At 34.6% G+C, this 15,221-nt stretch overlaps 2 protein-coding genes and 1 non-coding gene across 3 annotated transcripts; 2 read left to right on the top strand and 1 right to left on the bottom strand.

The window, feature by feature from the left end:
* Positions 1–1,505: 1,505 nt before the first annotated feature.
* LOC107636691 (BI1-like protein) lies at positions 1,506–5,042 on the top strand. Its single transcript, XM_021122508.2, has 5 exons — positions 1,506–1,525; positions 3,726–3,754; positions 4,008–4,121; positions 4,259–4,416; positions 4,735–5,042. Exons 1-5 carry the CDS (start codon positions 1,521–1,523, stop codon positions 4,939–4,941), a joined length of 513 nt encoding a protein of 170 aa, XP_020978167.2. The 5' UTR covers positions 1,506–1,520; the 3' UTR covers positions 4,942–5,042.
* On the top strand, positions 2,561–3,298 carry LOC107637890 (protein DETOXIFICATION 43-like). Its single transcript, XM_016341149.3, has 4 exons — positions 2,561–2,638; positions 2,754–3,008; positions 3,118–3,136; positions 3,240–3,298. Exons 1-4 carry the CDS (start codon positions 2,561–2,563, stop codon positions 3,296–3,298), a joined length of 411 nt encoding a protein of 136 aa, XP_016196635.2.
* Positions 5,043–14,336: 9,294 nt separating the features above from the next.
* On the bottom strand, positions 14,337–14,444 carry LOC148568714 (small nucleolar RNA R71). Its single transcript, XR_015882724.1, has one exon. It is a non-coding gene; the product is annotated as a small nucleolar RNA R71 (small nucleolar RNA).
* Positions 14,445–15,221: the final 777 nt, after the last annotated feature.

The following is a 15,221-nucleotide window of genomic DNA, read 5'->3' as shown; positions in this document are numbered from 1 at the left end:
TTAATAACAGCCGACTTAACTGACCCCCAATGATAACCTGACAATTACTCTGGTAGTCAACGCAATAACTTAAATCTCCTAACAACTTAAGAGGTTTATAAATATTACGCGGCTGCAATAAGGACAAGATCATCATCAAGCACCTTCAGCTTGAGTGACAGGGTGCATGTTACATGATGCTTCAAGCCATATGCTTTGGCTAATTATGCAAACTATGGTTTACAGGTTGCTAACTCCAGTTATATATATTAGTTTAGGTTCATTGGTTCAAGTCTACAACAAAAATTATTTGGAGTAACAATAATATAATAACTATTATATATCTTATTTAACTTATATTTTTATAATAATTATACACTATTAGAAAACTAGTTATTACAGACAGATATTTTTGACGGATTTTATCCCATAAAAATACAGAAGGAATTTTAGAAAAATTTTTTGTCAGAAAATAAAAAAAATGGATTAGCATAAATTACAGACGGAAAAGAGAATCCGTCGATAATTCCGTCGGAAAAATTAATTTTTTTCTATTGGAAATGATTACAGACGGAAAATCCGTCTGTAATTAAGTAGACAAAACGGTGCGTTTTATCAAATTATTACAGATGGAAAATTCATCTGTAATTTAACATTTTCCGTCGAAAATATTGAATCAAAGGTAAATGAAACACGAGCTTCTTGCAAATGAAAGCTTCTTCTCCTCTCCGTAGCACGAGGTACTTCTCTCCGTGGCTGCTACTTCTGCTTCTTCCGCCGCTGCCGTTGCCGCCGTTGCGTCGCACAATCTCTCTCTCTCATCCCTTGCGTCGCACGAGATCCCTCCGGCACTGCTCTCGTCGCATCTACTCCCATGGTCGCAGAGCTCTCTCTGCCGCTGCTCTCATCGCATCTGCTCCCTCTAGCGCCTCTTCCATCTAATCTCAACTCGCTCTCTCGGTTCTTCTCGTAACCATCTCAAATTTCAGGTATATTTATCCTGATTTTGTGATTCTGTTCTTCGTAATAAATCTTAGGGCTCAATTTTTTTGTGCCAGTTTTAGGTTTATCATACTCTGCTTCTGTGCTTTTGTACCCGACGATATCAACTCCAACTCCTTCGATCCCGATCACTACATGAACCTTATGGTAACCTCCCTCCAAGTTTCTTCGCATTTCATTGTGATTGTTTTCTGTTTTTTCAGTTCTGATTTGGAATCGTTAAATTGGAAAATTTTGTGAAGGTTCAAACATGGAGCAACTTCTTAAGAAGGTAGTTGTAGCTATAGTTTACTCAATCCGATTCGAATTGAGTTTGATAGGAATGTGTGTTTTTCCTGGTTGTTGCAGATAATGTCTGTGCAGTCAAGGAGTGACAGCGTTAACACTTCTCTTTTTGACAAAAGGGAGCACATAGAGAAGCTGCATCGTACTTGCAATCTTCTCCATAAAGTTTAGGCATTAGAGCTATTAGATGTGTCCTTTCTAGTTTCACATTGTTCTTCACATATTTTTCATCCTTGTTGAAGAATAGTTCATATATGATCTGCCTGATAGACTTAACAAGTGCATCCTTGTTTTTATTCTGGTGATGATCATTGATCTTGATGCACATCAAGGAAATGGCCATGAAACAGACTTTGCCTATGATAGTATGGCCACCAAAATTTCTCCTTATGTTGTCTGACTTCTTACCTTTTAGGATTTTACTGAAAAGACTGTGTAATGGCAGGCCGAGTCTACATTTTGGACATGTACAACCCTGTAATATACCCTTTGGTGAGCTATCTGCTCCTTTGTTTGTTTTGTGTTCATAATTTTGAAGTGATTTTCTCTAATTTTTCCTTTTCACATTTGGCTTATTTATTCATCATCACTGCATGACATTAGACATGCTACCAGTGTCTTGTGGCTTTTACCATACATTTGGTTTATCATGTCCTTTGTGGTGGTTGGAAGGATGAGTGTTTTTGCTCTTTTAATCAATGTCATTAGATGGTTCAAGATACATAGATCAAGCAACACTATTAAGTATTATGGCTTTATTAAAACCTGAATTTTCTGAAAGTTTATTTAGATCAATGTCCTTTCTAATTGTTTCTATTAGATTTTCTTTGGTATTCCTCTATCTTTGTTCATGGTACTGAACTGCAAATGTTTTTGGGGTTGATCTACTAAATTCCATATTGTTGTCAGCTATTATTTGTGGGGTTTGTATTTCTTTTTTGTGCTGACCTTTTAAGCAATAATTTAAAATATATTTTAATTGTTAGAAAATGTCATTTATGTTAAGCTTAACATGCCATGCATATCTGTTTGTATCCGCCAATGAATTGAAACAATGAAGTGTATAGGACGCCAGCAAAATTGTGCTGCCAAAAAATGTCTTGGAAATGGATTGTTATGCCTTCTAGATAACAATGTTCTACATATTAGGGAAAAGGCCTAAATATGTTTTTGAAGATGTTCGGCAATAGTCAATTGTTATTTGATTTTATTTTATGCTTAATGGCGCCCACTAGCAGTGACATTCTGTGTGACATTGGCTGCATCATTGGCAGCAAGATTAGGCCCAATTCCAATGGCTGCATTCCAAACTTGTCTTCAAGTCTGGTTGACATCCTCCCTTCTAGTTGATGGTTTAGCTGTTGCTGTACAGGTACTGCCAATATACCATATATTATTATTAGTTACTTATTATAGAAACTTAAAGCACATATATATTTACAGAAAATTGAAAGGAGTATCTAATAATAAGTTTGGTTGGGTGACAGGCAATTCTAGCATGTGCCTTTGCTGAGAAAAATTTTGACAAAGTAACTGCTGTTGCAACAAGGTTAATTTATGTTTCCAATATTTCATTTATCAATGGATTTGGTAATGCTTCGTTATATGATTTTGTGGCTAATTTCATTATATTATTACCCCAACAGTTTGTTGCTGCCACACAACCAATCAATTCATTAGCCTTTGTATTTGATGGAGTGAACTATGGTGCTTCCGATTTTGCTTATTCTGCATACTCCTTGGTAAGTTATTAGTTCACATAATGAAATGCCTTTATTTATTCCTATTTTCATAGCGTGTTAGATCTCTATCTAAACATGTTAATTTGCTATAATATTCTCTGTTTTTCAGGTTTTGGTTTCACTAGCAAGTATTATATTATTCTATTAAAGTTCCATTCTGCTAGCTTGGAGAGAACTGTTGATTATCATATTAAATATAAAAGCTTGGTTGTCATAATTTAATTTCTATAGAGACTGATATAGTATTTTCTGATCTGGTTCTAGTTGCATTTACGGTTAACACTTCCTAGATTGGTGTGAAATATCAGCTAATCTTGGAGTAGCTATTTCCAAGCTTAGTAATTATAGATGTATTCTTTGAAGGATATCTGATCATTTCATGGACTTCAATTTTGTTTACTTAACAAAACTTAAGCTCATGTCAATATAACCATTAATTAGAATCTCTATTTGTTTAGAAATCTATGGTTTTTTCTTTCTTTCCTTTTTTTTCCTCAAATGCATTTACACTGCTTGCAGCATAACTCTTTCTACCCCTGATGAGGTGTGTCCCGTTTAGCTGGTTTCGAGAGGTACTTCTTTCTTATTTCAATTTCATTTTTATCAATCATTTTCATGAATTTGAACTTCAATTAGACGTGTTCTTTTCTTCTTGGCAGTCACATAATTCTTATCTATCTTGCTTCTGCCTTTCCTAGTATTGCTGATCATTGGTTGGTATTATCCCCTTTTTCTTCCCTTCATATGTACGTCAATCAATTCTCTTCATTGGATTTTCTCATGTTTGGATCTCGTGGACCTTTGGTTAAAAAGTCTATTTTTCAAAACAATTCATAATTTTTTTATTATGCAGGCATTTTGGGGGGTTTGTATATAATTCTGAATTGAATTGTTTGTGATTTGCTGTTGTAACCTTGTTGAGTAGTATATTCTTGTGTATGGTTCTCTTAGTATACATGCCAAACTTGATGCAAACAAATTTGAATGTGTTGTTTGCAGTTTTGATCCCATTACTCAAGTATCAGCAGAAGCATTCTCACAACTACATCTTATTGGGGCTTTTCATCGTCTCGATTAGCTTGACCGTTGGCATTTCCTGTGCCAACACAGAAGGTTCAGTGCCATTCTTTCTCTACTTTTAGATGTAGAATTCGGAAAACCATTAATTGTTTTTTTTTGTGGTAGCACTATAGGTTGTTGATGTTATGGTTTATCTGATTTTTGTCATGTCTTAATGAAAATTATTGCAGGAAAAATTGTGCTTGAGGCTTTGATTTTGACCTCTGCTGTGGTTTCCTCACTCACTGGCTATACCTTTTGGGCTTCCAAGAAGGGAAAGGATTTTAGCTTCCTTGGCCCATTTTTATTCACTAGTCTCTTTACCCTGTTTCTCGTTGGCATGATGCAGGTTAGAATAGAATCCATCCCCTTTTTCATTGAGTTATAGTAATTAATCCTTCTGTTCCACATTGATGATCATTTTGATTTTTTAGTTACATTCATAAACCAATGCATTTGTACACAATTGTATCTAGATGGATTGTTTTGTCAATGTACCAAAAAAGTCAAAACAACCATCATTATGGAATGGACGGATGGATGGAGTACTCAGTAGTCTTTTTTTTTATATGTGGTTTTATAAATCTCCAATTAGTTAGTTTAACATTCTAGTATTGGGTTCTTGTCGACTTGCATGTTACTTAAGACTCCTTGTCCTTTGGCGCAGATGTTCTTCCCATTTGGACCAGCAACTCATGCTATTTATGGTGGAATTGGTGCTATGATTTTCTCTGGTTACATTATATACGACACTGACAACCTGATCAAACGCTTCACTTATGATGAGTACATTGGGGCTTCAGTCACTCTCTATCTCGACATTCTGAACTTGTTCCTTGCCATCTTGAATATGCTGAGGGAGGCAAACAATTAGCCACTCATCCTGCGTGAACTGAGTTTTTTTCAATTAAAATCTCTGAAATAACTGTTACCTCTTTACAATATACCCTAGGAAGTATTCTGATTATAACACTATGCTCCTCTTCTCTAGTATTCTCTTACAGTTGAGTGTCTTGGGGGACATGAAAAATTTGTTGGTTCACAATTGTATCTTATGATGTATTATATATATAAAAGAATATTGTGCAAAATGTTGTTCATTCCTTTTAGTTATTTATTCTGAGGTGAGTTGCCATTTGAATTTATATGATACATAGAGTCATAGATTATCAAACAAGCAACCTGCTTTATGTGGAGATCAGCATTATAAAGCTAAAAGAGATTCAGAACATTGAATATTCAGAACATTCTCTAGCTTGCATTGTTAAAAAAATTTTAGAAAATTCTAAGGATACTACTCTACTAATGTTTGTGAGACATGGATGTAATTTTCACTCCATATGGATGTATAACTGTATATTATTGAATAAGTAGAGTTATATGCAAAGAAATATTATATAGATAATCTATTTTTCATATATCTCAAAGAAGAAAAAAAATAATATATAATTTATATGAGTTTAGTTGAGTTTTTTAATATTTATTTTGTATGAAAACAAGTTTATTTTGCAATTAGAAAAATAAAAAAAATTCTATTTTACCTTACTGACGGATTTACAGACGAATTTTCTGTCTGTAATCAGAACGTGGGATGATTTTTCAAAGCTCAAATTACAGACAGAAAATTTGTCAGAAAATTCGTCTGTAATTACAAACGGAAAATCCGTCAGAAAATCCATCTGTAATTACAGACGAAAAATCCGTCTGTATTACAGACGGAAAATCCGTCGAAAATTTCGTCACCTTTGAGAAATGGATAGAAAATTTACGGAGGGAAAATCTGTCGGTAACTGGTAAAAATCCGTCTGTAATTTTTCGACGGAAAAAATCCGTCGGTAAATAATTTCTGACGGGACTTTTACAGAGGGACAAAATCCATCGGTAATTTTGTCGGTAACCAAAAATCCGTCTGTAATAAAGACCAAATTTGTCTGTAAATCTGTCTGTATTAATCCATTTTCTAGTTATGATATATTTATCATTATTATTATATATTATAATAATAATTATATATTTTTTTACAATCATTAAAATTATTTTTACTAGCAACTATAACTGTCGTTAAAGTTTTTAACGAGAAAACATAAAATAATTAATATCCAATTATTGATAAAAATATTATAAATTATCATTAAAAATAATTTTTTTAGAAGTGCAAGCAGTTATATATGCTAGCCGTAAGTAGTATACTAGTATATATAAGTTTGGCTGCCTTGCCTTATTAGTTAGTTATTTAATTAACTAACTAGCATACATGTTATATGTAAAAAAATGCCAAGTAAAAGAAACAATCAATATCTAAATTAGGTATTATTTATTTAAATATATTTACATATATTGTTTTCTCAATTTTTGACAATAAAGTAAATAATTATATTAGAATAATCAAATGTTATACAACAACTAATCAAAATTATTTAGAGCAATATAATTAATCAAACTTTAAACAGTACCAAAAAATTACCACTATATTTTAATATCTTTATATGTTTATTCATATTTTGATTATAAAGGAAAACTTAATTTGACTATAATTATGAAGTTAGTTATAAATGTAAAATTGAGTGATTATATATATTGTTTGTAAAGTTTGATTATAAATGTTAAAAATAAAAGAGTAGTACGAAAGAAATGTTTTGCATATTATTCAGTTGTGTGAAAAAGTACAATGTACAAAGAATATATATAGGTGCTAGAAGAATCAAAGCAATAAAAGCATAAAATTCTATAATTAATATACAGATATGCTATATAAATATAAATGACACTAATTGATCTAAATTGATTCTAATTATTCTTTAACATTCCCCCTAAAACTAAAGTGGGAGCTAAGGATACCATCTTGAGTTTAGATAACAGAGTTCGAAAACGAGTTGGATGATGAACTTTCGTGAAGAAATCAGCAGTCTGATCCAGTTTTCCAACAGCGATGACACGAACAGCCTCAATAAGGATATGTTGCCAAAAAAATTGACAATCAATCTTAATGTGTTTGATCCGTTCATGAAACACATCATTATGGACAATCTGAATAGCACTGCAGTTGTGACAAAAAACATCAGTTGGAGACGATTGAGGAGCACCCAAGTTTTTGAGAAGCCAACGAATCAAGACAACCTCAGTAGTAGTGTCAGCAAGAGCACGGTATTCAGCTTCTATGCTTGATCGAGTAGTGAATGTTTGCTTCTTAGGTTGCCAGGAAACGAGAGAGTCGCCAAGAAACAAACAATAACCAGTAGTGGAACGACGTTCAGTGGGATCACCAGCCCAATCAGCATTTGAGTACGCCTGAAGGGATAAAGATGAATGGACAGAAAAATAAAGGCCATGAAATAGGGTGCCTTTGATGTTGCAAAGAATTGCCGCATAGTGAGTAGTACGAGGAGCTGACAAGAATTGACTAAGAACATGAACCGGATAGGCGATGTCTGGTCAGGTGACAGTTAAGTAGACGAGTCCTTCAACTATCTATCAATAAAGAGTAGGATTATCCAAAACAGTACCATCCACAGGAGTAAACCGAACATTAGGCTCAAGAGGAGTAGACTCAGTGCGACTATCTGTAATTTTGGCCCGAGCAAGAAGATCCAAAGCATATTTAGCTTGAGAGAGATAGATGCCATCATCTGTGGATATGACTTCTAGACCAAGGAAATAGTTGAGAGAACCAAGATATTTTATCTCAAAAGTACGGTGAAGGGATGCCTTGAGATTAGAGATACCATCAACATTATCTCCAGTAATGATCATGTCATCAACATACAAAAGTAGAACAACTCCACATTCGCTTTTACGAATGAATAGAGCATTCTCATGAGGACTGCAAGTGAAACCAAAATTATATTTGGTAGTGCTGAACTTGTCAAACCATTCACGAGGAGCTTGCTTAAGGCCATAAAGTGCCTTGTGAAGGAGATAGACTTTGCTAGGAGGACAAGGATATCCCAAAAGTAGTTTCATATAGACTTTCTTTTTCAAATCTCCATTAAGAAATGCATTCTTCACATCCATCTGACTGAAAGACCATTTTTTGACTGTAGCAATAGCTTGGTGAGCTCGAATAGATGTGAGACGAGTAACAGAAGTAAAAGTCTCTTCATAATCAATACCACACTCTTGTGTACAATCTTGAGAAACCAATCGTGCCTTGTAACGGTCAATAGAACTATCAGAGTGAGTCTTGATCCTATATACCCATCTACTACCCACAACATCCTGATCAGAAGGAAGATCAACCAAGTTCCAAGTGTGTACTTTTTCAAGTGCCTAAATTTCTTCCTGCATTGCTTGATGCCAATTTGGATCTGTGAAGGCTTCTCTAAATGACTTAGGTTTATATTGATGAGGAATAGGAGAAAAAAATTATAATCAAGAAGGTGAGGAGATGAATTTCTTACCCTAGAAGAACGAGTAGAAGAAGGAGGCATGACAGCAGGAGCAGGATCATCGTCCGGCCTGGAATCATCAGGTGATGGAGAAGGCAGAAAAGTAGGTGACTGTAGAGGTTGACTCGAGATAGAACCTGTAGAATCATCACTAGGAAAAAGATCAACATCGCAGTTAGTGAAAACTGGTGACTGAGCAAGAGGAATGAACTCAAATGAGGAGAACTTAGAAAACATGTGATGCTCCCAGAACACAACATGACGAGATATACAAATACGTTTATCGAGAGGATCCCAACAATGATAACCTTTGTGTTCAATGCCATAACCAAGGAAACAACACATGCGAAACCAAGGTTCAAGTTTACTATGTTCATGAGGTTGAAGAAGAACAAAACAGACACAACCAAAAACTCGAAGATAATTGTAATCTGGAGAGGTATGATAAAGATGCTCAAAGGGAGTAATGTTACCAAGGACAGAAGAAGGAAGTCTATTGATAACATGAACAACAGTAAAAATAGCTTCACCCCAAGTACACTCAAGACACGAAGAAGAAATAAGCATTGCACGAATAGAGTCAAGAATGTGACGGTGTTTGCATTCAGCTCGTCTATTTTGTTGGAGTCACGGTATTTCATAGCATTATTGCGTCGTAAAACTATAATGACTTTGGAAAACTGAGTTATAATAATTGTGACAAAGTTAATATAAATTTGAGGTAATTCATGGCGATTAGTCATCAAATAAACCCAAGTAAAGTGTAAATAATCATAAATAAAAATGACAAAGTACCGAGCCCCTCCCATAGAAGCAGTGGGAGCGGGGCTCCAAACATCAGAGTGGATAAGATCAAAAGAAGAGCAAGCAAGAGAGGAATTATTGTGAAAAGATAAAGCAGGTTGTTTGGCTGTTTGATCAAAAAAGCAATCAAAAGACTCATTATTAACTTTACCCAAAACACTTTGAAACACAAGAGGATGCAAGTTTCCTAAGGAGCTGTGGCCAAGATGGTGATACCACAAGTAAAGGGTAGATGGAGAAGAAACAGCATAGATATTTGACACATGAGGAATATGAAGATTTTCGAGTTCACACAACCTTCTGACCATACGTCCAGTCCCGATGATTTGTCCCATCCGATGATCCTATACACGACAACCAGAAACAGAAAAAGTGACATCAAAACCAAGATCAACAAGTTGACCAACAGAAATAAGATTAAAGTTCAATTTTAGAATATAATAAGTATCAGGGAGATTAAGAGTTGACTGGAAAATAGAACCCTTGTGTGTCACGTGCAAGAGGAAACCATTAGCAGTATTGATAGAAGGTGCATTTGTAGTGGGAGACAAAGACGAGAAAAGATGACACAAAGAAGACAAGTGATGAAAGCAACCGGAATTAAAGTACCATTTAGAATTACCTGGAGCAGTCGACAAAGCAGCATAAGTATTACCAGAAAGGGAGAGAAGATGCTGAAGAAGAGACGCAATATCAGATAGAAAGACGGGAGACGGGGTGAGAGGAGCGGAGTTGGTAGATTTAGTAGTAGCAGCAACAGCAGAAGCAGACACAATCTTGGAGAAGTTGGAATGAGAATGATACTTAAGTTGATCAGGACGTGGTGTGCGAGTAGGACAGGTAGTAATTAAATATTCCGAGAGCTTGCAATAACGGCAAAATAGATGTGGAAAATTGTAGCTAATATGACCTTTCTGTTGGCATTTGCGATATTCAACAGAAGGACAATATGACGAGAGGTGCCTGATGAGCGGATAATTTATACGCTTTTTGGCATTATTTTTACATATTTTTTAGTATGATTTAATTAGTTTTGAGTATATATTTATTAGTTTTTAATTAAAAATCACATTTCTGGACTTTACTATGATTTTGTGTGTTTTTCTGTGATTTCAGGTAATTTCTGGCTGAAATTGAGGGACTTGAGCAAAAATCAGATTCAAAGGTTGAAGAAGGACTGCAGATGCTGTTGGATTCCGACCTCCCTGTACTCAAAGTGGATTTTCTGGAGCTACAAGAGTCCAAATGGCGCGCTTTGAATTGCGTTGGAAAGTAGACATCCAGGGCTTTCCAGCAATATATAATAGTTCATACTTTGCCCAAATTTAGACGACGCAAACTGGCGTTCAACGCCAGCTTTCTGCCCTATTCTGGAGTTAAATGCCAGAAATAGGTTGCAAAGCAGAGTTAAACGCCAGAAATAGGTTACAAACTGGTGTTTAACTCCAAGGAAGACCTCTACAAGTGAAAGCTTCAACTCTCAGCCCAAGCACACACCAAGTGGGCCCGGAAGTGGATTTCTGCATCACTTACTCATTTCTGTAAACCCTAGTAACCAGTTTAGTATAAATAGGACTTTTTTACTATTGTATTTACATCTTTGGATCATCTTTGGATCTTTGGAACATTTTTTCCTTAGAACTTGGAGGCTGGCCATTTGGCCATGCCTGGACCTTGTTCTTATGTATTTTCAACGGTAGAGTTTCTACACACCATAGATTAAGGTGTGGAGCTCTGCTGTTCCTCATGAATTAATGCAAAGTACTATTATTTTTCTATTCAATTCAAGCCTATTTCTTCTCTAAGATATTCATTCGCACACAAGAACATGATGAATGTGATGATTATGTGACGTTTATCACCATTCTCACCTATGAACGCGTGCCTGACAACCACTTTTGTTCTACATGTAAACAAGCTTGAATGTGTATCTCTTAGCCTCCTGATCGTGAGATCAGAGTTTTCGTGGTATAGGCTAGAATTATTGGTGGCCATTCTTGAGATCTGAAAAGTCTAAACCTTTTCTGTGGTATTCCGAGTAGGATCTGGGAAGGGATGGCTGTGACGAGCTTCAAACTCGCGAGTGCTGGGCGTAGTGACAGACGCAAAAGGATTACTGAATCCTATTCCAGCAGGATAGAAAACCGACAGATGATTAGCCGTGCGGTGACAGCGCATTTTGGACCATTTTCACTGAGAGGACGGGATGTAGCCATTGACAACGGTAATTCCCTACATAAAGCTTGCCATGGAAAGGAGTATGAAGGATTGGATGAAAGCAGTAGGAAAGCGGAGATTCAGAAGGAACTAAGCATCTCTATACGCTTATCTGAAATTCTCACCAATGAAATGCATAAGTATCTCTATCTTTGTTTTATATTTTATTTATATTTTAATTATCAAATATCCATAACCATATGAATCTGCTTGACTGAGATTTGCAAGATGACCATAGCTTGCTTCAAGCCGACAATCTCCGTGGGATCGACCCTTACTCACGTAAGGTTTATTACTTGGACGACCCAGTGCACTTGCTGGTTAGTTGTGCGAAGTTGTGACAAAGAATTAAGATTATGAACGTGCGTATTAAGTTTTCAGCGCCGTTACCAAGGAATGAAGGATCACGATTTTGCCACACCAAGTTTTTGGCGCTGTTGCCGGGGATTGTTCGAGTTTGGATAACTGACGATTCATCTTGTTGCTCAGATTAGGTAATTTTATTTTAATTTTTAGTTTTTGTTTTTATTCTTTTTATTTTTGAAAAATTTTCAAAAAATATTTAGAAAAATAAATTATTCTATGACTTCAGAATTTTTAAGAATGAATTCTACCGTTTCATGATGATCTGTTGAACTTTGGCTGGCTGTGAAGCTATGTCTAATCTTTTGGACCGAGATTTCAACTTATCATCACAAGAGTCCGTGGACTCTCATCAATTTAGCTGTTGTATGCCTGATTTGTATCTACTAAAGCTTGGCTGGCCATGTCTAATGTTTTGGACCGGAGCTTTCACTGAAAGCTTGGCTGGCTAGTAAATCATGTCTAATTCCTGGACTGGAGCTTTAGACTAACATTGCATGATTCCTGGAATTCTCATTAGAAATTTTGAAATCCTTAATTTTCTTTTTCCAAATAATTTTTGAAAAATACAAAAAAAATTTTAATAAAATCATAAAAACCAAAAATTGATATTTCTTGTTTGAGTCTTGTGTTAGTTTTTAAGTTTGGTGTCAATTACATATTTTTAATTTTCACAAAAAAATTTTTTTTTTGAAAAATTCATGCATGTGTTCATCATGATCTTCAAGTTGTTCTTGATGATTTGCTTTGTTTGATCTTTACATTTTTTTGTTTTATGTATTTTCTTGTTTTTCATATGCATTTTCAATTTGTTAGTATCTAAAGTTTGAAAATTTCTAAGTTTGGTGTCTTGTATGTTTTTCTTTTCTTAAAAATTTTCAAAAATAAGTTCTTGGTGTTCATCTTGACATTCAAAGTGTTCTTGATGTTCATCTTGACATTCAAAGTGTTCTTGCATGCATTATGTGTCTTGATTCATAATTTTCATGTTTTGAGTCTTTTTATTGTTTTTCTCTTTCTTCATTAAAATTTCAAAAATCAAAAAAATATCTTTTCCTTAATTTCTCATAAATTTTCGAAAATTTGAGTTGACTTTTTCAAAACTTTTTAAAATTTAGTTGTTTCTTATGAGTCAAATCAAATTTTCAATTTAAAAATTCTATCTTTTTCAAATCTTTTTCAAAAATCAAATCTTTTTCATTTTTCTTTTATAATTTTTGAAAATTTTAAAATGATTTTCAAAATCTTTTTCTTAATTTCATTTCATAATTTCAAAATTTTTACTAACAATTAATGTGATTGATTCTAAAATTTTTAGTTTGTTACTTGCCTAGTAAGAAAGGTTCAATCTTTAAATTTTAAAATCAAATCTTTTTGTTTCTTGTTAGTCAAGTAACCAACTTTAATTTTCAAAATAAAATCTTTTTAAAATTTTTTTTCAAATCTTTTTCAAAATAAATTTCAATCACATCTTTTTCAAAATCGATTTCAAAATCTTTTCTAACTTTTTTTCTAACCTCTTATCTTTTCAAATTGATTTTCAAATCTTTTTCAGATTAATCCTATCTTTTTGTTTAATTCTTATCTTTTTCAAAGCTACCTAACTAATTCTCTCTCTAATTTTCGAAAATCACCTTCCTCTTTTTCAAAATTCCTTTTTAATTAACTATTTGTTTTAAATGTTAATTTGATTTAATTTTATTTTTCTTTCTTAATTTTTGAATTTTAACTTTATTTTTTAATTAAAAACAAAAATAATTTTCTTTTCTTTTCAATTATTTTCAAAATTTCTTCTCTCTCACCTCCTCCTAATTATTTATTTATCTACTAACACTTATCTTCTTCTTAAAAATTCGAACCATCTCCCTCTTTCTGTGTTCGAATTTCTTTTCTTCTTCTACTCACATAAAAGAATTTCTATACTGTGACATAGAAGATTCCTCTTCTTTTCTGTTTTCTTCTTTTTCATATGAGTAGGAACAAGGATAAGAACATTCTTGTTGAAGCTGATCCTGAACCTGAAAGGACTCTGAAGAGGAAGCTAAGGGAAGCTAAAGCACAACACTCTGGAGAAAATCTGACAGAAATTTTCGAAAAAGAAGGAGACATGGCCGAAAATAATAACAATGCAAGGAAGATGCTTGGTGACTTTACTGCACCAAATTCCAATTTACATGGAAGAAGCATCTCAATCCCTGCCATTGGAGCAAACAATTTTGAGCTAAAGCCTCAATTAGTTTCTCTGATGTAACAGAACTGCAAGTTTCATGGACTTCCATCAGAAGATCCTTTTCAGTTCTTAACTGAATTCTTGTAGATCTGTGATATTGTTAAGACCAATGGGGTTGATCCTGAGGTCTACAAGCTTATACTTTTCCCGTTTGCTGTAAGAGACAGAGCTAGAATATAGTTGGACTCTCAACCTAAAGATAGCCTGAACTCTTGGGATAAGCTGGTCACAACTTTCTTAGCCAAGTTCTTTCCTCCTCAAAAGCTTAGCAAGCTTAGAGTGGATGTTCAAACCTTCAAACAAAAAAAATGTGAATCCCTCTATGAAGCTTGGGAGAGATACAAGCAACTGACCAAAAAGTGTCCTTCTGACATGCTTTCAGAATGGACCATCCTGGATATATTCTATGATGGTTTGTCTGAATTATCTAAGATGTCATTGGACTATTCTGTAGGTGGATCCATTCACCTAAAGAAAACGCCTGCAAAAGCTCAAGAACTCATTGACATAGTTGCAAATAACCAGTTCATGTACACTTCTGAAAGGAATCCTGTGAGTAATGGGACACCTCAGAGGAAGGGAGTTCTTGAAATTGACACTCTGAATGCCATATTGGCTCAGAATAAAATATTGACTCAGCAAGTCAATATGATTTCTCAGAGTCTGAATGGATTGCAAGCTGCATCCAACAGCACTCAAGAGGCATCTTCTGAAGAAGAAGCTTATGATCCTGAGAATCCTGCAATAGCAGAGGTGAATTACATGGGAGAACCCTATGGAAATACCTATAATCCCTCATGGAGAAATCATCCAAATTTCTCATGGAAGGATCAACAAAAGCCTCAACAAGGCTTTAATAATGGTGGAAGAAACAGGTTCAGCAATAGCAAACCTTTTCCATCATCCACTCAGCAACAGACAGAGAATTCTGAGCAGAATCCATCTAACTTAGCAAATATAGTCTCTGATCTATCTAAGGCCACTCTAAGTTTCATGAATGAAACTAGGTCCTCCATTAGAAATTTGGAGGCACAAGTGGGCCAACTGAGTAAAAGAGTCACTGAAACTCCTCCTAGTACTCTCCCAAGCAATACAGAAGAGAATCCAAAAGGAGAGTGCAAGGCCATTACCTTACTTGGTGTGGCCGAACCCAGA

The sequence above is a fragment of the Arachis ipaensis genome, chromosome B4, assembly GCF_059453495.1.
Source record: "Arachis ipaensis isolate K30076 ecotype BB chromosome B4, ASM5945349v1, whole genome shotgun sequence".
Taxonomy (NCBI): domain Eukaryota; kingdom Viridiplantae; phylum Streptophyta; class Magnoliopsida; order Fabales; family Fabaceae; genus Arachis; species Arachis ipaensis.
Note: the sequence above shows the minus strand (reverse complement) of the source record. Positions and strands in the feature narration are given on the sequence as shown.

Excerpts from the sequence above, each read along its gene's own strand:
- LOC107636691 (XM_021122508.2), top strand. Across the intron at positions 3,755-4,007 it reads CCTTTTTCTTCCCTTCATAT|TTTTGATCCCATTACTCAAG; the intron begins GTACGTCAATCA and ends TGTTGTTTGCAG. Across the intron at positions 4,122-4,258 it reads TTCCTGTGCCAACACAGAAG|GAAAAATTGTGCTTGAGGCT; the intron begins GTTCAGTGCCAT and ends AAATTATTGCAG.
- LOC107637890 (XM_016341149.3), top strand. The coding sequence starts at position 2,561 with ATGGCTGCATTCCAAACTTGTCTTCAAGTCTGGTTGACATCCTCCCTT. Across the intron at positions 2,639-2,753 it reads GTTTAGCTGTTGCTGTACAG|GCAATTCTAGCATGTGCCTT; the intron begins GTACTGCCAATA and ends GTTGGGTGACAG.